At 46.6% G+C, this 12,800-nt stretch overlaps 1 protein-coding gene across 4 annotated transcripts in view; it reads left to right on the forward strand.

Moving 5' to 3' along the window:
- The window catches only part of LOC102573871 (zinc finger protein 385C), a 240,369-nt gene that overhangs the window by 187,250 nt on the left and 40,319 nt on the right, over positions 1 to 12,800 (forward strand). For all 4 annotated transcript variants that reach the window (XM_059726941.1, XM_059726942.1, XM_019476479.2 and 1 more), the window contains one exon: positions 7,259 to 7,401. In XM_059726941.1, the coding sequence (XP_059582924.1) occupies positions 7,259 to 7,401 (143 nt within the window). The remainder of the gene's footprint in view (positions 1 to 7,258; positions 7,402 to 12,800) is intronic.

The following is a 12,800-nucleotide window of genomic DNA, read 5'->3' on the forward strand; positions in this document are numbered from 1 at the left end:
TCCCCAGCTCTGCTAAAGACTCACTAGATGGCTTTGGACAAATCACTTAATCCCTCTAGATTTCAGCTGGAATGGGGATGATATTTGGGGCATTCCACCCATCTCCCATTGTGCTTGTCTTGTCTGCATAGATGGCAAACTTTTCAGGGAAGATCCCGTTCTCTTACTACACTTCGTACAGTGCCTAGCTAGCACAACACAGCCTTGTCTTGGCTGGGGCTTCTCAGAGCTACTGTAAAAAACAGACCTAAGTCCCAACTTATCAAAGGAAGCAAGAACCAGGCTCCCTTTTTGAAGGCCCAGTTCAGCAAAGCATTGAACATGAGACTGAAGTCAAGCACATGCTTTACTGTATCATGTCTTTGGGTTCTGGCTGCTAGCAACAAGCATAATTAAAAATGATCCTTATGTAGGGTTTTCCCAAGGAGCTCTAGTTCAGAAGTCATCTCAGTGAAGCCTCACTCCTGTCTCCAGTTTAGTTACAAGCTCTCCTCTCGTGGAACTAAGAACGCTTTCAGCTCCCATGCATCAGGGAGACCGCGCTGGCAGCAGCCATGTTCTCTCTGCACAGCGAAGCAATTGCATTTGCTCAGCTGCAAGATCTATTTATTCCATTACCATTAGCAGGGGCAGGGATGTTAATTTGCCAGCATCGTTTCTCACCATGTGATATGGAATAGTTCTTTTATTTTAAAAAAAGAGACAAATAAATGGATGGAAAGTTGCCGACAAAGCTGCATGGAACCCCTTGCTGTCCAGTCCCAAACACAGTTGTTCCAGTGCTGTTAATTTCTCTAGAATTAGCATAATTGCATGTAAAAAGGATGGGGGACATGGTGGGTGGAGGGATTCCCTAAGGGGCTCCAGTCCCCCTGGATGCTGTGCTTTGCCATCTCAGAGGATATGATGCAGAAATGCCGTTTCACGCCTCAGAAGGTTAATTATGTGTCATTTACCCATTTTTGTTTGGTTTTGCTTTATCCCCCCACCCTCCCTCCCCCCTATTAGGATGATGATCATCTCTATTTATTTATTTATTATGCTGTTTCCCAGATTTCCCTCCTGGGTGACTTTGGAATTAATTCAATCAATGCACGCCTGATGAAGCAAAATGTAATTTTTTGCCCTGAAGTGAAAAAAGGCTCAGGGATAGCTCCTATACAGATAAAAAAATGAAAATGCATGCATTCTCCCAGAAAGAGGTCACTTTTGCCTGTAGGGCCTCTGTGTCCAAGGTTCTTTTTGTTTTATTTTATTTTTCCCTGAAATTAGCAAATCTTTCAAAGTTTGGGTTTCTGATTCCCAACACGGCTGCCTGATCCACTGGGTATATGTCAGTAGAGAGTCTGAAATAAATCAGAACTGACCCCTCCAATCATCAGATTAAGACCCAAATCCAGCAGAGGCTTTCAGCACACACCAGAGTGTATTTCCAGACAAGGATGGAATGCTGACTGGGAGTGCAAATGTTTGAAACCACTCACGAGGGGGGATTGTAAAAACATTAGAGCCATTTGAAAGCAAAATCCCGGCCCCAGCAAAGTCCGTAGGAGTTTTGCTATTGATTTCACTGAGACTGAGATTTCACCAGCCTTTGTAAATCAATCCTTCTCGGGCTGCCTAGAATCTATTTATGATGAGGCAGTGTTGCCTGGTGAACAGAGCCCCACAAAGGAGACTAGGGTTCTATTCCTGACTCTGACACTGACCTATCAGGTGACCTTTGTCAAGTCACTTCATCTCTGGCTTGCCCCATTTCTAGAATGCGGATAAAAATGCTAATTTCTTTTGTAAAGCATTTTAATACGTCTGGGTGCAAGGAATGAAGTGCTGGGGGTGATGGTATTTGTTCTTAGACATTAAACAGCTTGATTCAGTTGAATTTCTTTTGTGTGCAAGGAACTAGAAAGGCTTATGTTTATATAGCAAACGCAGATAATTTCTCCATGTCTTTAAGATCACAGGAGTAGCTTAAAATACAGTAGCAGATTATTGTCATATTTTTTGTCATTATAACACGGCCACAAAGAGTCAGTCAGTCCCAGTTTGTGTAAAATCTCAAATTCACAGGACTCAAATCAGTTTAATCCCTTTAAATAGGACGAGCGTAAAGCATTTTGGAAAGGGTCTTTACAATGACACTGATTGCTACTATTCCTGTGTAACATTTCCACTGTGGGAGCAAGGAGGGCTCAGTGATGTCAGGTGCTCTGCACTGTCGTTCTCTGCAAAGATCCTTTGGTTTCTGCAGTATCTAAAGGGGAAGAAGGGTCCTGTGCTAAGATACCCCCTCAGATTCCTGAGTCCTGTTCCCTGCACTGCTATAGATGTCCTGTGTGGCCTTGGGCAAATCCCTTCATCCTTGTGTGCATCGCATTACAGGATGGGTTAGACTTTAGAATGGCCCTACAGGATGGACCTTAGTGTTTCTGGGGCAGGGACCCAGAAGATCCTGGGGCAGGAACCACTTCATGCTGTGTGTTTGTGCAGTGGCCTCTCAACCTTGGTTGGGGCCCTGATTCATTTAATAATTATGGTGTTCTCTGCAGTTACTGAGCAATAATGATAAAGATTGTGGAGCTCTTATTGGAGGTGTGGCACTTAGCCCCTCCCAGGAAGTCGTCAGCACCTGGTAACATCAACCCCCTGCATCACCTGTACCTTGGGTCTGATCTATGCTGTTTGTGATGGAGCAGGAGGGGACATAACTCTCCCCTGGCTTTACTAGGCAGCAGGATCACACCCCCAGGGTCCCTGCAGCATTGTGGGTGGCTACGCCCTCCTCAGGCTTTGATGCTGGCTCTCTTTCATCTATCTTTTCTTCTCAGTAGCTCCATTTGCAGGGTGTTAGTGTGGGAGGGAAATGGACTTCTGGGCTGAAACAGCCCTGCAGGTTACTCCAAATCAGTAACTGCTAGCTGGATGCCCCCACCCCTGCCCCCCAAATATGCATGCAGTTGATTTCTCAGCTCTTCTGGTGTCCCAGCCACAGGCAGGGATCTAGTAGTGATGCTTTTTGCTCTCCTTCAAATTGCTTCAAATAGCTAAGCTTTTTGGCAACTGGGGTCTTTATTGCTCTTCCCCATGCCTACATGCACATTCCTGCACCTTTGCTGCTGCGCAGAACACATCTGCCACCAGAGAGCAGCTTCATCTCCCAGGCAGTGATTGCTGGGTGTGAACTAGATAAGTGGCTGGAAGACAAAGGCACCATTGGTATGGCAGACAGGTAGCTCATATTTCAATACCTGCAACTCCCAATGCAACAAATTTGCTCTGGCTCCCTGACCCTTGTCTTCCAAAAGAAAGAAACCCCCAGATTAAACCAGTCTCCTTTCTTTGCAAACACCTGTCTGTTTGCAAACAAAACAGCAAAGATAAGGCCTCATCTGGACCCAACCCATTAACTTTCTGATGAGCTTCCATGCTGTCAGCAAGCATTCTGCTCTTATGTAAATAAAGCAGTTTGGAGGTAATTGTGCGGCTCCATTAATGGCGCGTTTGTGATTTCAGAGATTCATTCAAAGCCACTGGGATCTCTTTAAAACAGAAGTGCATCTAGTTATATCCAGATATGGCACTGAACTCTCTCAGCATCTTGGGGTGATTTAAAGCCGGTCGACAGCTTCTGATCCTCACGTCATTATCTGTGTTGTGTCCCGGGGAATACGTGGCCAACATTTGTTGTGTTTCAGTGAGTGGGCAGAATTGGGACTGAAATGTTTTCTCCTCTGTGGTGATGTGAAGGGGGCGGGAGGGCTGGAGTGGAAGGATCAGGCCTGACAGCTGTAACAAGGCAGGAATCTGTTATTGGCTTAAGAGTTTTCAAAGTTATAGTTGAAGCCAAGAGAACCTAAAATAAATTCAAGCTAAAGGGAAAAGATGGGGATTATGTTTTCTTACAGAGACTCAAGTACAGATCAGTGAGTGTTTATTACTTACTAACTGAGATGGGAAGATAGGAATTTCCACAGTAAACCAGATCAATGGTTTGTTTAGCTCAGGCAGAAGGCAGGATAGATCTGCACCTTATAGACCATAGTTTCTCAACCTGTGGTACACATACCCTTGGGGGTATGTAAGATACATGCAGGGGGTATGTAGGTACCCCAGCACTCACTCTCTCTTGCCCTCTTTTCCTCTCAAAACCATAGCAAAAAATTTGGTGCGCCACATATTGCATGGCGCTTTAAATTTCCCAGTAATAATTTGCTTTGCACGGCACTGGGTTCAGCCTTCATGGCACTGGGTTCAGCCTGCCTAGCTTTAGCTTATATCACCTCTAGCCCAGACACATACTTGAGTTGTGCACCTGTAGTATAAAAGGTGTCATATCGCGGACTTATATACACAGCCCTTCTTCCAATGTATGGCACACATTAGTCTGTAAATATAAAATCCCCTGGAAAATTGAGAGTTGGGGTACTTACTAAAATTTTCAGAAGTTAGGGGGTACTTGCTACTTAAAAGGTTGAGAAACACTGTTATAGACTAACTAAATCATAGATGCATGAGAGTTTATAAACAGTGGCTTGCTTCATCAGATGCAAAGTAAGCATTATTAAGCTGCTGCTTCTGAAATCTCTGATTTAGCTAGTCTGTAAGGTGCAAATCTATCCTGCCTTCTGCCTGACTTCATACTGATATTGCTAAGTACCTCTCTTTGTTTAGCTCAAAGCATGGACAGACTAGTCATTACACTGGTTCAAAAAAAAGGCAGCAGACAGATGAGATAATACCGTAAACCAGCCTGCTGTTCGGGTGTCACAAGTGGCATGGGCAGCTGTGAGAGGGTGCAGGCAGCACAGTGGCAGATACAGCAGAAAGCAAAGCAGCAAATCAGGCAAGGAGCATAGGACAAGAAGCAGGAAGCAGTTCAGGCATGGGAAGCAGATTGGAGTGGCACTTGGGGAGGGAGCAGAGATAATTTGTGATACTCCTGCCAAAAAGTTTGCCCCACACTGTCCTAAACCAAAGTCATTTAATCTAATCCAGTGTAAAATTAATCCTGAAAGAATCAGGGGTAAAAATCCACCAGTTTAAATTATACGGGTTTATGTGTTGTCTGTCTGCAAATCCATCCCAGAGGAGCTGTTTGTGAAAGGGATGCTCTCTTGCCACCTAGTGGTGAGATGCAGTAATAGCCATCTACTAAGTGCAGCTACTGCATTCGTCTGTTCCTGATATCACTGCAATACGTGGATCTATGACACCCATGTAAACTGGAATATGTGGCCATCTGTTTGTGCCCTCAGTTCCCTGACTCTGACAGAGGCCAGAATCCACTACTGGACAAGCAAGTACAAAACTCCTTTTGGGCAGTTCTCAGGTGACCTGTCCCAAGCGGAAATATCCTAGTCCCAATCCAGGAGTCAAACTGAAGGCAGGGCACGGCAGCGCTGCTCCTCCATGCTTTTCATACAACATAAGCTCTGCCTTGGGGTGCAGAAAGAGACCACCTGCTGCAGGCTGCGTGGTTGTTCGGTGCTTGGTTATGTTGCCATTCAGTTTGCTGCGCTGGGATCCCCTTTGAAACTCGTATAAACCTATGGGCTCTGATGGACATCTTGAGCTCAGCTCAGCCTGAAGGGCAGTGTAAGTTGATGCATTTGGCTCTGCAGATGGAGAGTGGGTGCTGGGGGGAGGCTTCTGTGAAGCACCCTGGAGTGATGCTTCCAATATATGGCCTGGAACAAAAGCCTTAACCCCTCCCCAGGGTATTGTGAGGGGCTGTGGTCCATGTCAGTGGGGCTCTGCTGGCTCCCTTTGTCCCCTATCAATCCTGTCCTCTGCCACAGGACCATGCAGGACTAAAGTGCAGACCCTTTTCATGGCACCAAGGGTAATGATGTAGCTTAGGGGCTTCGGTGCTGCTGGGAGCCTTGTGCTGGTTCATGCCAGGGGTATCATGTTGCCCAGGTGGCTCTAGAGCATCATCCCATGGGAACACAGATGAGTCCTTTCATGTGATGAGAGTACAGCTCCTACCCCGTGCTCTGTGCTGGGAAGAAGTGGAATTACGAGCCTGGTTCAAGCTGCTTCCATAGGAGAGAGAGCTGGTTAGCAGGGATGATACAGCCAGGTTCCATATCATGTACCTAAAACCCCACAAAAAGCCTCTGCCTGAAAAGCAATGGCAGTAGTAATGAAGGCAAAGGGAAGAGAAGCAGTTTGCCAAAGTGGAGAACAGCAGGCTTGATTCCTCTGCCATGTGACAATTCATCTTTCAGTGTGGATTTAAATGCAGCTTCTGCTCAGGATCCACAAGGGCTCTGAGCTTCTTGCATTCTCTTCTGTGAGGTTCTCTCTGATTTCTATAGGTTTTTCTTTATTAACTGCACACTAATTTTAAATCACACACCACCGTTCACAATTACTCTGCGGGGGAAGAAGCCAGGCAGCTTGCAAAGCTGGTTTGTGGCGCCCAGGACGTGGGCAGTTCTATTATAGGAGCTAATAATCTGTCAGAGAGAATAGCAAGAGTTGGTGGGGAGAGTCTGCAGGAGAATACCATCACCTAGTGGTTTTCCATCCAGGATAGCAGGGGTAGAGGAGAAGAGCTATTCCCCAGTACTCGCAACTCAAATAAGCCTAAAGCATCCAGGCACCTATCCATTGGTTGTCAAACACCCTGGAAAATTACATCAGTGCCTCGTAGACAAGGGGTGTACACTCCCCTCCCCCCCATATCCTGAGTTAGACTTGGCTTTAATATTGCTTTTATTGCCATGGTGTCTCCATAGTTTATAAGTGTCTGCATGCTCGGAGCTGTATGCAACTCAAAGGAAGGCCCTGCCCCAAGCAGCCTGCAATCTCAGGCACTGATCTTATAGCAAAACCTGCTAGGACCCTCCCAGAGCCAACCCTGACTCCTCATGGCAGGAGAGAGGCCTCAGTAATTATTGGCTGATCATGTGATCATTTGCTTATTATTAGAGCTGGTTCAGAAAAAAGGATTCTCTTCAACTGAGTAATATAGATGCAAAAGCCCACGGCATGACATATCTAGGCCTTTCTGCAGGAAGTCTTAGAGCATTTCAGTACCCTCTTGTCCAGATCACCTGGCAAGAGAGTATTGAATTGCTTCTTCTCTGGCAAACCACAGTGTTGATCTGCTGTTTTAAGTCAATGCAGAAAACCAGTGTTTTTCATCCAGGTTGGGTTGCCCTTTGCTCCATCCAGGTTCATTAATCAACTGAAATCTAAATTTTCTTTTTCTCTCTCTCTCCCTCCCCTCCTGTCCTTACCTCCTGTTCAGGTCCATCGGGACACAACAGCCCCCTGCTGACATCATTGCCTATTCCTGGCCGTCCCCTGCACCCGCCCTTGGATATCAAACACTTTCTGACCTTCAGGCTCAACGGGACATCCCCTCTCAACTTATTCCCCAACTTCAATACGGTGAGTTATTAAATATCGGGGGGAACAAGCTGTTTCTGTCTGAAATGGCTCAGGAAAGTGTTTCAGCAACAACCCAGTCATTGAGAGTTTGGCATTCACTGCACCTTGCCTAAACCTGTCAAGTGCTGCATGCATCCAAGGATAGGAAAGGAAAGGAATAATCAGAAAACAGAGGTAATAACTGAAGGCAGCCAGCTGGCCAGAGAGCAGTTAGCGGGCAGGGAGATATCCCGTGGTCCAGGAGAACGCAGTGCAGATGCAGACGGGGCTGATTCTGGGAGACACAAAGCATCCTCACCTCCACTTGGCTTTGAATAAGAATGATAATGGTCAGTTCCTGCCAGGATTTGTGCCCCAAGAGGGCTCAGCCTATATGGTTTGGGCCAAATTTTCCAAAGAGTCCAGTAGTGCCCACAGAGCACATAGAGACGTAGCCATGGGTTTCACTCAGGACATCAGGGGAATCCTGACACCACATTCCCAAAAAAGCAACAGGGATGTCCTACCACCCAACTAAGGAGCAAGAGCAGCTGCAAATACCTGGGTACCAGAATGAAAGTACCTCCAGACTATCTATCACAGCAGGAAGCTACACTACAAAACATTACTCAAGGGAGGGGAAGGGCAAGAGAGGCATCATGACTTGCTTGGGGTCACAAGGCAGATTGTTGGTAGAGCCTGGGGCAAGCACTCATATCGCCTAGACCCCGTCCAAAGCCCTACCTACTGCACCATGCTGCTTTATAAATGTCATCACCCCAAAAATTCTCTCTTAAGTTGATCCTGGACATTTACTCTATTGTGGCCCCACTCTCCTGCAGTCAGACCCTATTGATAGAGAAGCCCCTGTCTTGTTAGGTACCAGACAAAGGCGTATGGCTCCCAGTGCCCAGACCAGGCAGTTTCCTAGTTTGCTAGCATGCTCTTTGACCAATACAAATGAGTGTGTTGAGCCTGCATGCACCACTCTGAGCTTGAAGTAAAGCCCATTTGCAAGACCAGGGTGAGAGTGCTTTAGGTGTGTATGTTGCAAAAAGCTCTGAACTTGATCAGGAGACAGGAATCCTATTTGAAACAAGGGAGCGTCCAAGATCAATCCTGAAAGGTGAATTCCTACTCCATTTATCACTATTATGCTCCAGAATTAAAAAGATGCTTCATTTCAACCAAGATCAATTGGATTTCACTCCCAGAATCAATAGTAATAAAGTTGCTTTGGAGGGTAGTTTATTAGTTGAAACAAAAAAAAGAGGGAGAGAGTGTGAGCGTCTAAAGATATAAGGCGTCTGCCACCTGCCACATATGGTAAAGTGAGTAATCAGGCCTGCTCTACTCACTGTGAAATTTCTCCTGGTAGTTTGCTAACTTCAGGGTCATTCTGAAGACAAGCCAAAGGCTTAAGGTATGTGCTGTGCTGTGATATAATAAGATATATCAAATAGTGTCTCAAGTACTTAATATCATGCTTTTTCCTTTTTCCCCCTACCTCCCTGATCAACCATCAGAGTATATCAGAAGCTTCTTACTGTGGCCAGGGAAGTAAATAGAACTGGTTGGAAAAGAAAAATAAACTTCCATTGCAATTTTTTTGTTTCTGCTAGAAACTGTTTTTTCTAACTAGTGGACTAGCAGGGATTCTTTGCTTTTTGAGACCCCCTTCCTAAAAAAAAATAACAAACAAACAACCTCCACCCCCCCCCATCCCCCCCCCCCCCCAAAAAAAAACCCACCAGAGTTTGCAGGTTTTACAGGGAAAATAAATATTTTTAATTAAAATTTTTGACCAAAATAAAATCCATTTTTGGACTGAGTGGGACTTTTCCATAGGAGGTGGCAATTTACTACCCTGCTGTCTTGGGAGATATCTGCACCAATGAACAGTGGGTTCCTTGGGGATATAGCATGTGAACAGATGCTTGTGCTAGGAGGTCATTTTAGAGCCTGGAGGGGCAGTTAGAGAGACACAAGCCCAGTTTTGCATCCTCCCGTGGAGCTGCTGCCCTGACTTGCCAACCTGACAAGTCTTTCTCCCACCACCGCTGCCATGCCACTGGCTTTGCCAAGTGAACTTTGGCAAGTCACCTAGGCCAATCTTTTCAGCATTGGCTACCTGAACTTCATCATCAAAACCTTCACTTGCCCAGGAGCTCAGGGCTTAAAAGTGTAGGCCTGCTTTGAATGTCTTAGTGCCTTGTTGGCCCCTCTGTGACATGGGAGCTGTGATGCTGACTTCCCTTTTCCAGACAGCTTTGGCTGCAAACAGATGTCTCCTTTGACTGGGAACTGATTGCCCCAAGTTTTGCCTGGGATCAAAACAGGAGCAGCACAGCTGTTTACACATAGTCCTCCCAAGTCAATTGCTGCTCTTCTGCCAGTAGGTGGCCAGGGAGAGCACACAACTAGGCAGGCTTGTCTCTGGAATGAATCGCAATTGAGTTAAATGAGCCACGATTAGCTTACAGACCACAGCATTGTGTGTGCTTGGTGGGGAAGTGTTAGCCCATTTCATCCAACACGCTTCACAGTTTGAAGCAGGACAACGAGTGTGAAGGGCTATAGGATCCAGGTACTTGGAGTAGGACAAGAGGTGTGAACATCTGCAGGATCCTGGGGAAAAGAGCTTTCTACCTGGGTGAAATGCAAGGTGTTTTGAGGTAGGGGCCCAAATGTGCTAAAAAAGCACCAATTAGGAGTGCTGTCTATTAAAGGGGAGATTTTCAGAAACACCGGGCTCCCCTTTCCCCTTGTCTTTGAATGGAAGTCACACACCAAACTCCACTGGGCTCTTTTGAAACCCCAGATTGAGCCCATCTCTCCCCCTATAATAATGTGCAGGATTACAGCAGAGGATGCTGTTCTGTGATGCCATTAACACAGCCATTCTTTGCCTGTGTTCCCTTTTTTAGCTGTCAGAGCCAGCAGCTAACTTGAACCGCTCATTATTATTTATGCCACTTGGCTGTCCTTCCAACGTCCCAGAAGCAGAAGCATAACAATGGTTGGGTGAGTGGAGCATCCACTCTGGGCACTTCCTAAAGAGGCAAGCAATGGTTGGGTGAGCAGAGCATCCACCCTGGGCACTACCTAGGGAGTCAGGGTGTTGGCATGGAGCCGGGGGGGGGGGGGGGAGGGGGGAGAGGAGGCCATGCATCTTCCCCTCCCACTTCCCCTGCGCCCTGCAGCAGCTTTGGCTCCAGCAGCAAGCAGGGAAGAGCAGCAGTGATGGGGCTGGTGATGTCTGGGTGGCAGAAGCAGGGTGCTATGAGGGGGGCGGGGAGTGAGAGTGGTGTCAGAGAAGGTTAACTTGTCACCTGCTTTTTTGCCCTTGAACATTGGTGTTTATATGGTTGCTCAACATACTTATTGGCAACAAAAAAAGGCGGTGACATCTGCCCCCTGCAGCAGTGAACCTCCAGCTGCTGCCCCTGCACCATGTAGCACTGCAGCCCAGGACACAGAACTGGCCAGTTACACCTCTGCCCATAGAGCCTGTGTTCTGTGGTCAGACTGGTGTTGAACATACATTTGTCTCATGCTCACTGGAAACATCTGATCATGCTGCCCAAGCGTGCAAAACAAGCAGGTAACATTCCACCCACTTTCCTACAGGGAGGTCCAGGCTTGTGGGCTCATCTCAACCAGATGTCCTGGCGCATGGAGGCCACTAGTGATTACACACCCAGCTGGGATGGGAAAAGACAAAGCTCTATCAGTCTGAGACACAAGTGTGTGTTTGTGACGCATCTTTGTGGCTTCTAGAAAAGATCTGCAAAGCTGCAGGTTGCAAATAGCTCTGAGTCCTGCCAGGAATAGGTAGCAAGAGAGAACAGTAGGGCATAAGTGTCTATAAGCACACTGGAGAACTGTGATAAAGCTGTCTGGGCTCCATGGAAACGTTACGCCTCAAGATTACCAGTTTGAATCCAAAGCTGGTCGGTAGATAGCGCAAATCATTTCCATCTGACATGTGTCTGCTTTAAAAAGAAACAGCAGCATTGCAGCTTGGGCTAATCAGCTAGATCCAGCTCTGCTCAGCTCAGCAGAGAGACCAAGGAGTGACTGGACACCTTTAGAGGAGCTGTCTCCAATGGAGGAGGAGCAAGTGCTGGTTAGAATGGCATAGGGCAAGTTCAGCCTGGCATGTATCTGGTGTTCTCAGGGAGGAGTGCAGGCTGCAGGGCCCGAGTCTGGTCACATACCAGCATGGAACGCCTTGCAGACCAAAAGACTGAAAAGAACCCACATGGGAAATATGGATTCATTTAATTAACTGGTAGGAATTGATCCAGGGAGGAAATTGCAGGCAGTGGGAGGAAATAGCCCAGCAATGGGGCTATTTCCAAGCCATCACGCTCAACAAGACTTGGCTTTCAGCTTGGCCCGTGTGTTGGACTTTAAATCCTTTTCAGCACCTTGTGGATGAGGTTTACTTCTCAGTTAAAAGCCTGTTGTCCCCCCTTTTGTTCCTCCCATCCCTTTCCTGACTCATCTGTCCTGACAAGATCATCAGAGATCCCATCTGCCAGGTGAGCCTTAAATGCGAGTTCAGAAGACTGGACTTATGTAGGGTCTTTATTTCATTTTTTCCAGCTATGCTGGATTACTTTTAGACTTGGTGCAAGCAGAGGGCAGCTCCACTCCTGTCAATGAACTTGCCCTTTGCTTTCACCAAACCCAAGTGCTGGTTGTATTACTGCTGCAACCATAGAACATTACAATAATCATCCCTACGTCAGCAGCATGGAGTGAGAGCTGCTTACTACTGCACAGCAGAATCTTTTTTGCTCTCTGGGCAGGTCACTAGGTTCTCATGAACCCAGCAGATATTTTGCTCTGAATCCTTCCCAAGCTCTGCACCCTTACACCCCTCAAAGCAAAACACCGTAATAAAGAGGCCATATTTCATGCTCCGAAGGCATTTTCCGGCTATTGCAATGTTGCAAATCCCCAAAATCTAACAGTGTCTTGTAAAACCACAACAACAAAAGGCACCGTCCAAACTAATACTGTCTCCCTATGAATTCCCATTTCTGACCTCGGTGACTGGCAGGAAGTTCAACGCAGAGATCTCTATTTATATCATTAGGAACATCCAGAGATAAATAAAGTAATTTGAGTCCATAGGAATCGACTGTAAAGCTGAGAACTTCACTCTCCGCTCAGACTGTACCCAAAAACTACTCCCTGGTTTCATGCAACTTCTCTCTGAAGCTAGCAACACAAGGATCCCAGGGCATGCTGGTTAATCTTGCTGGACTCTGGGTCTCAGATGCTTCTCATTGACAGACGCTCCCAAGCAGTAAGAATTGGTACGTACAATCTAAGCAGCAGGGATCTTTCAGCAGAGCTGTGTTTATCACAGACTGGGACAAGGACATCATACTTCATTTGCTTTTATC

Source organism: Alligator mississippiensis, chromosome 4 (assembly GCF_030867095.1).
Source record: "Alligator mississippiensis isolate rAllMis1 chromosome 4, rAllMis1, whole genome shotgun sequence".
Classification (NCBI taxonomy): domain Eukaryota; kingdom Metazoa; phylum Chordata; order Crocodylia; family Alligatoridae; genus Alligator; species Alligator mississippiensis.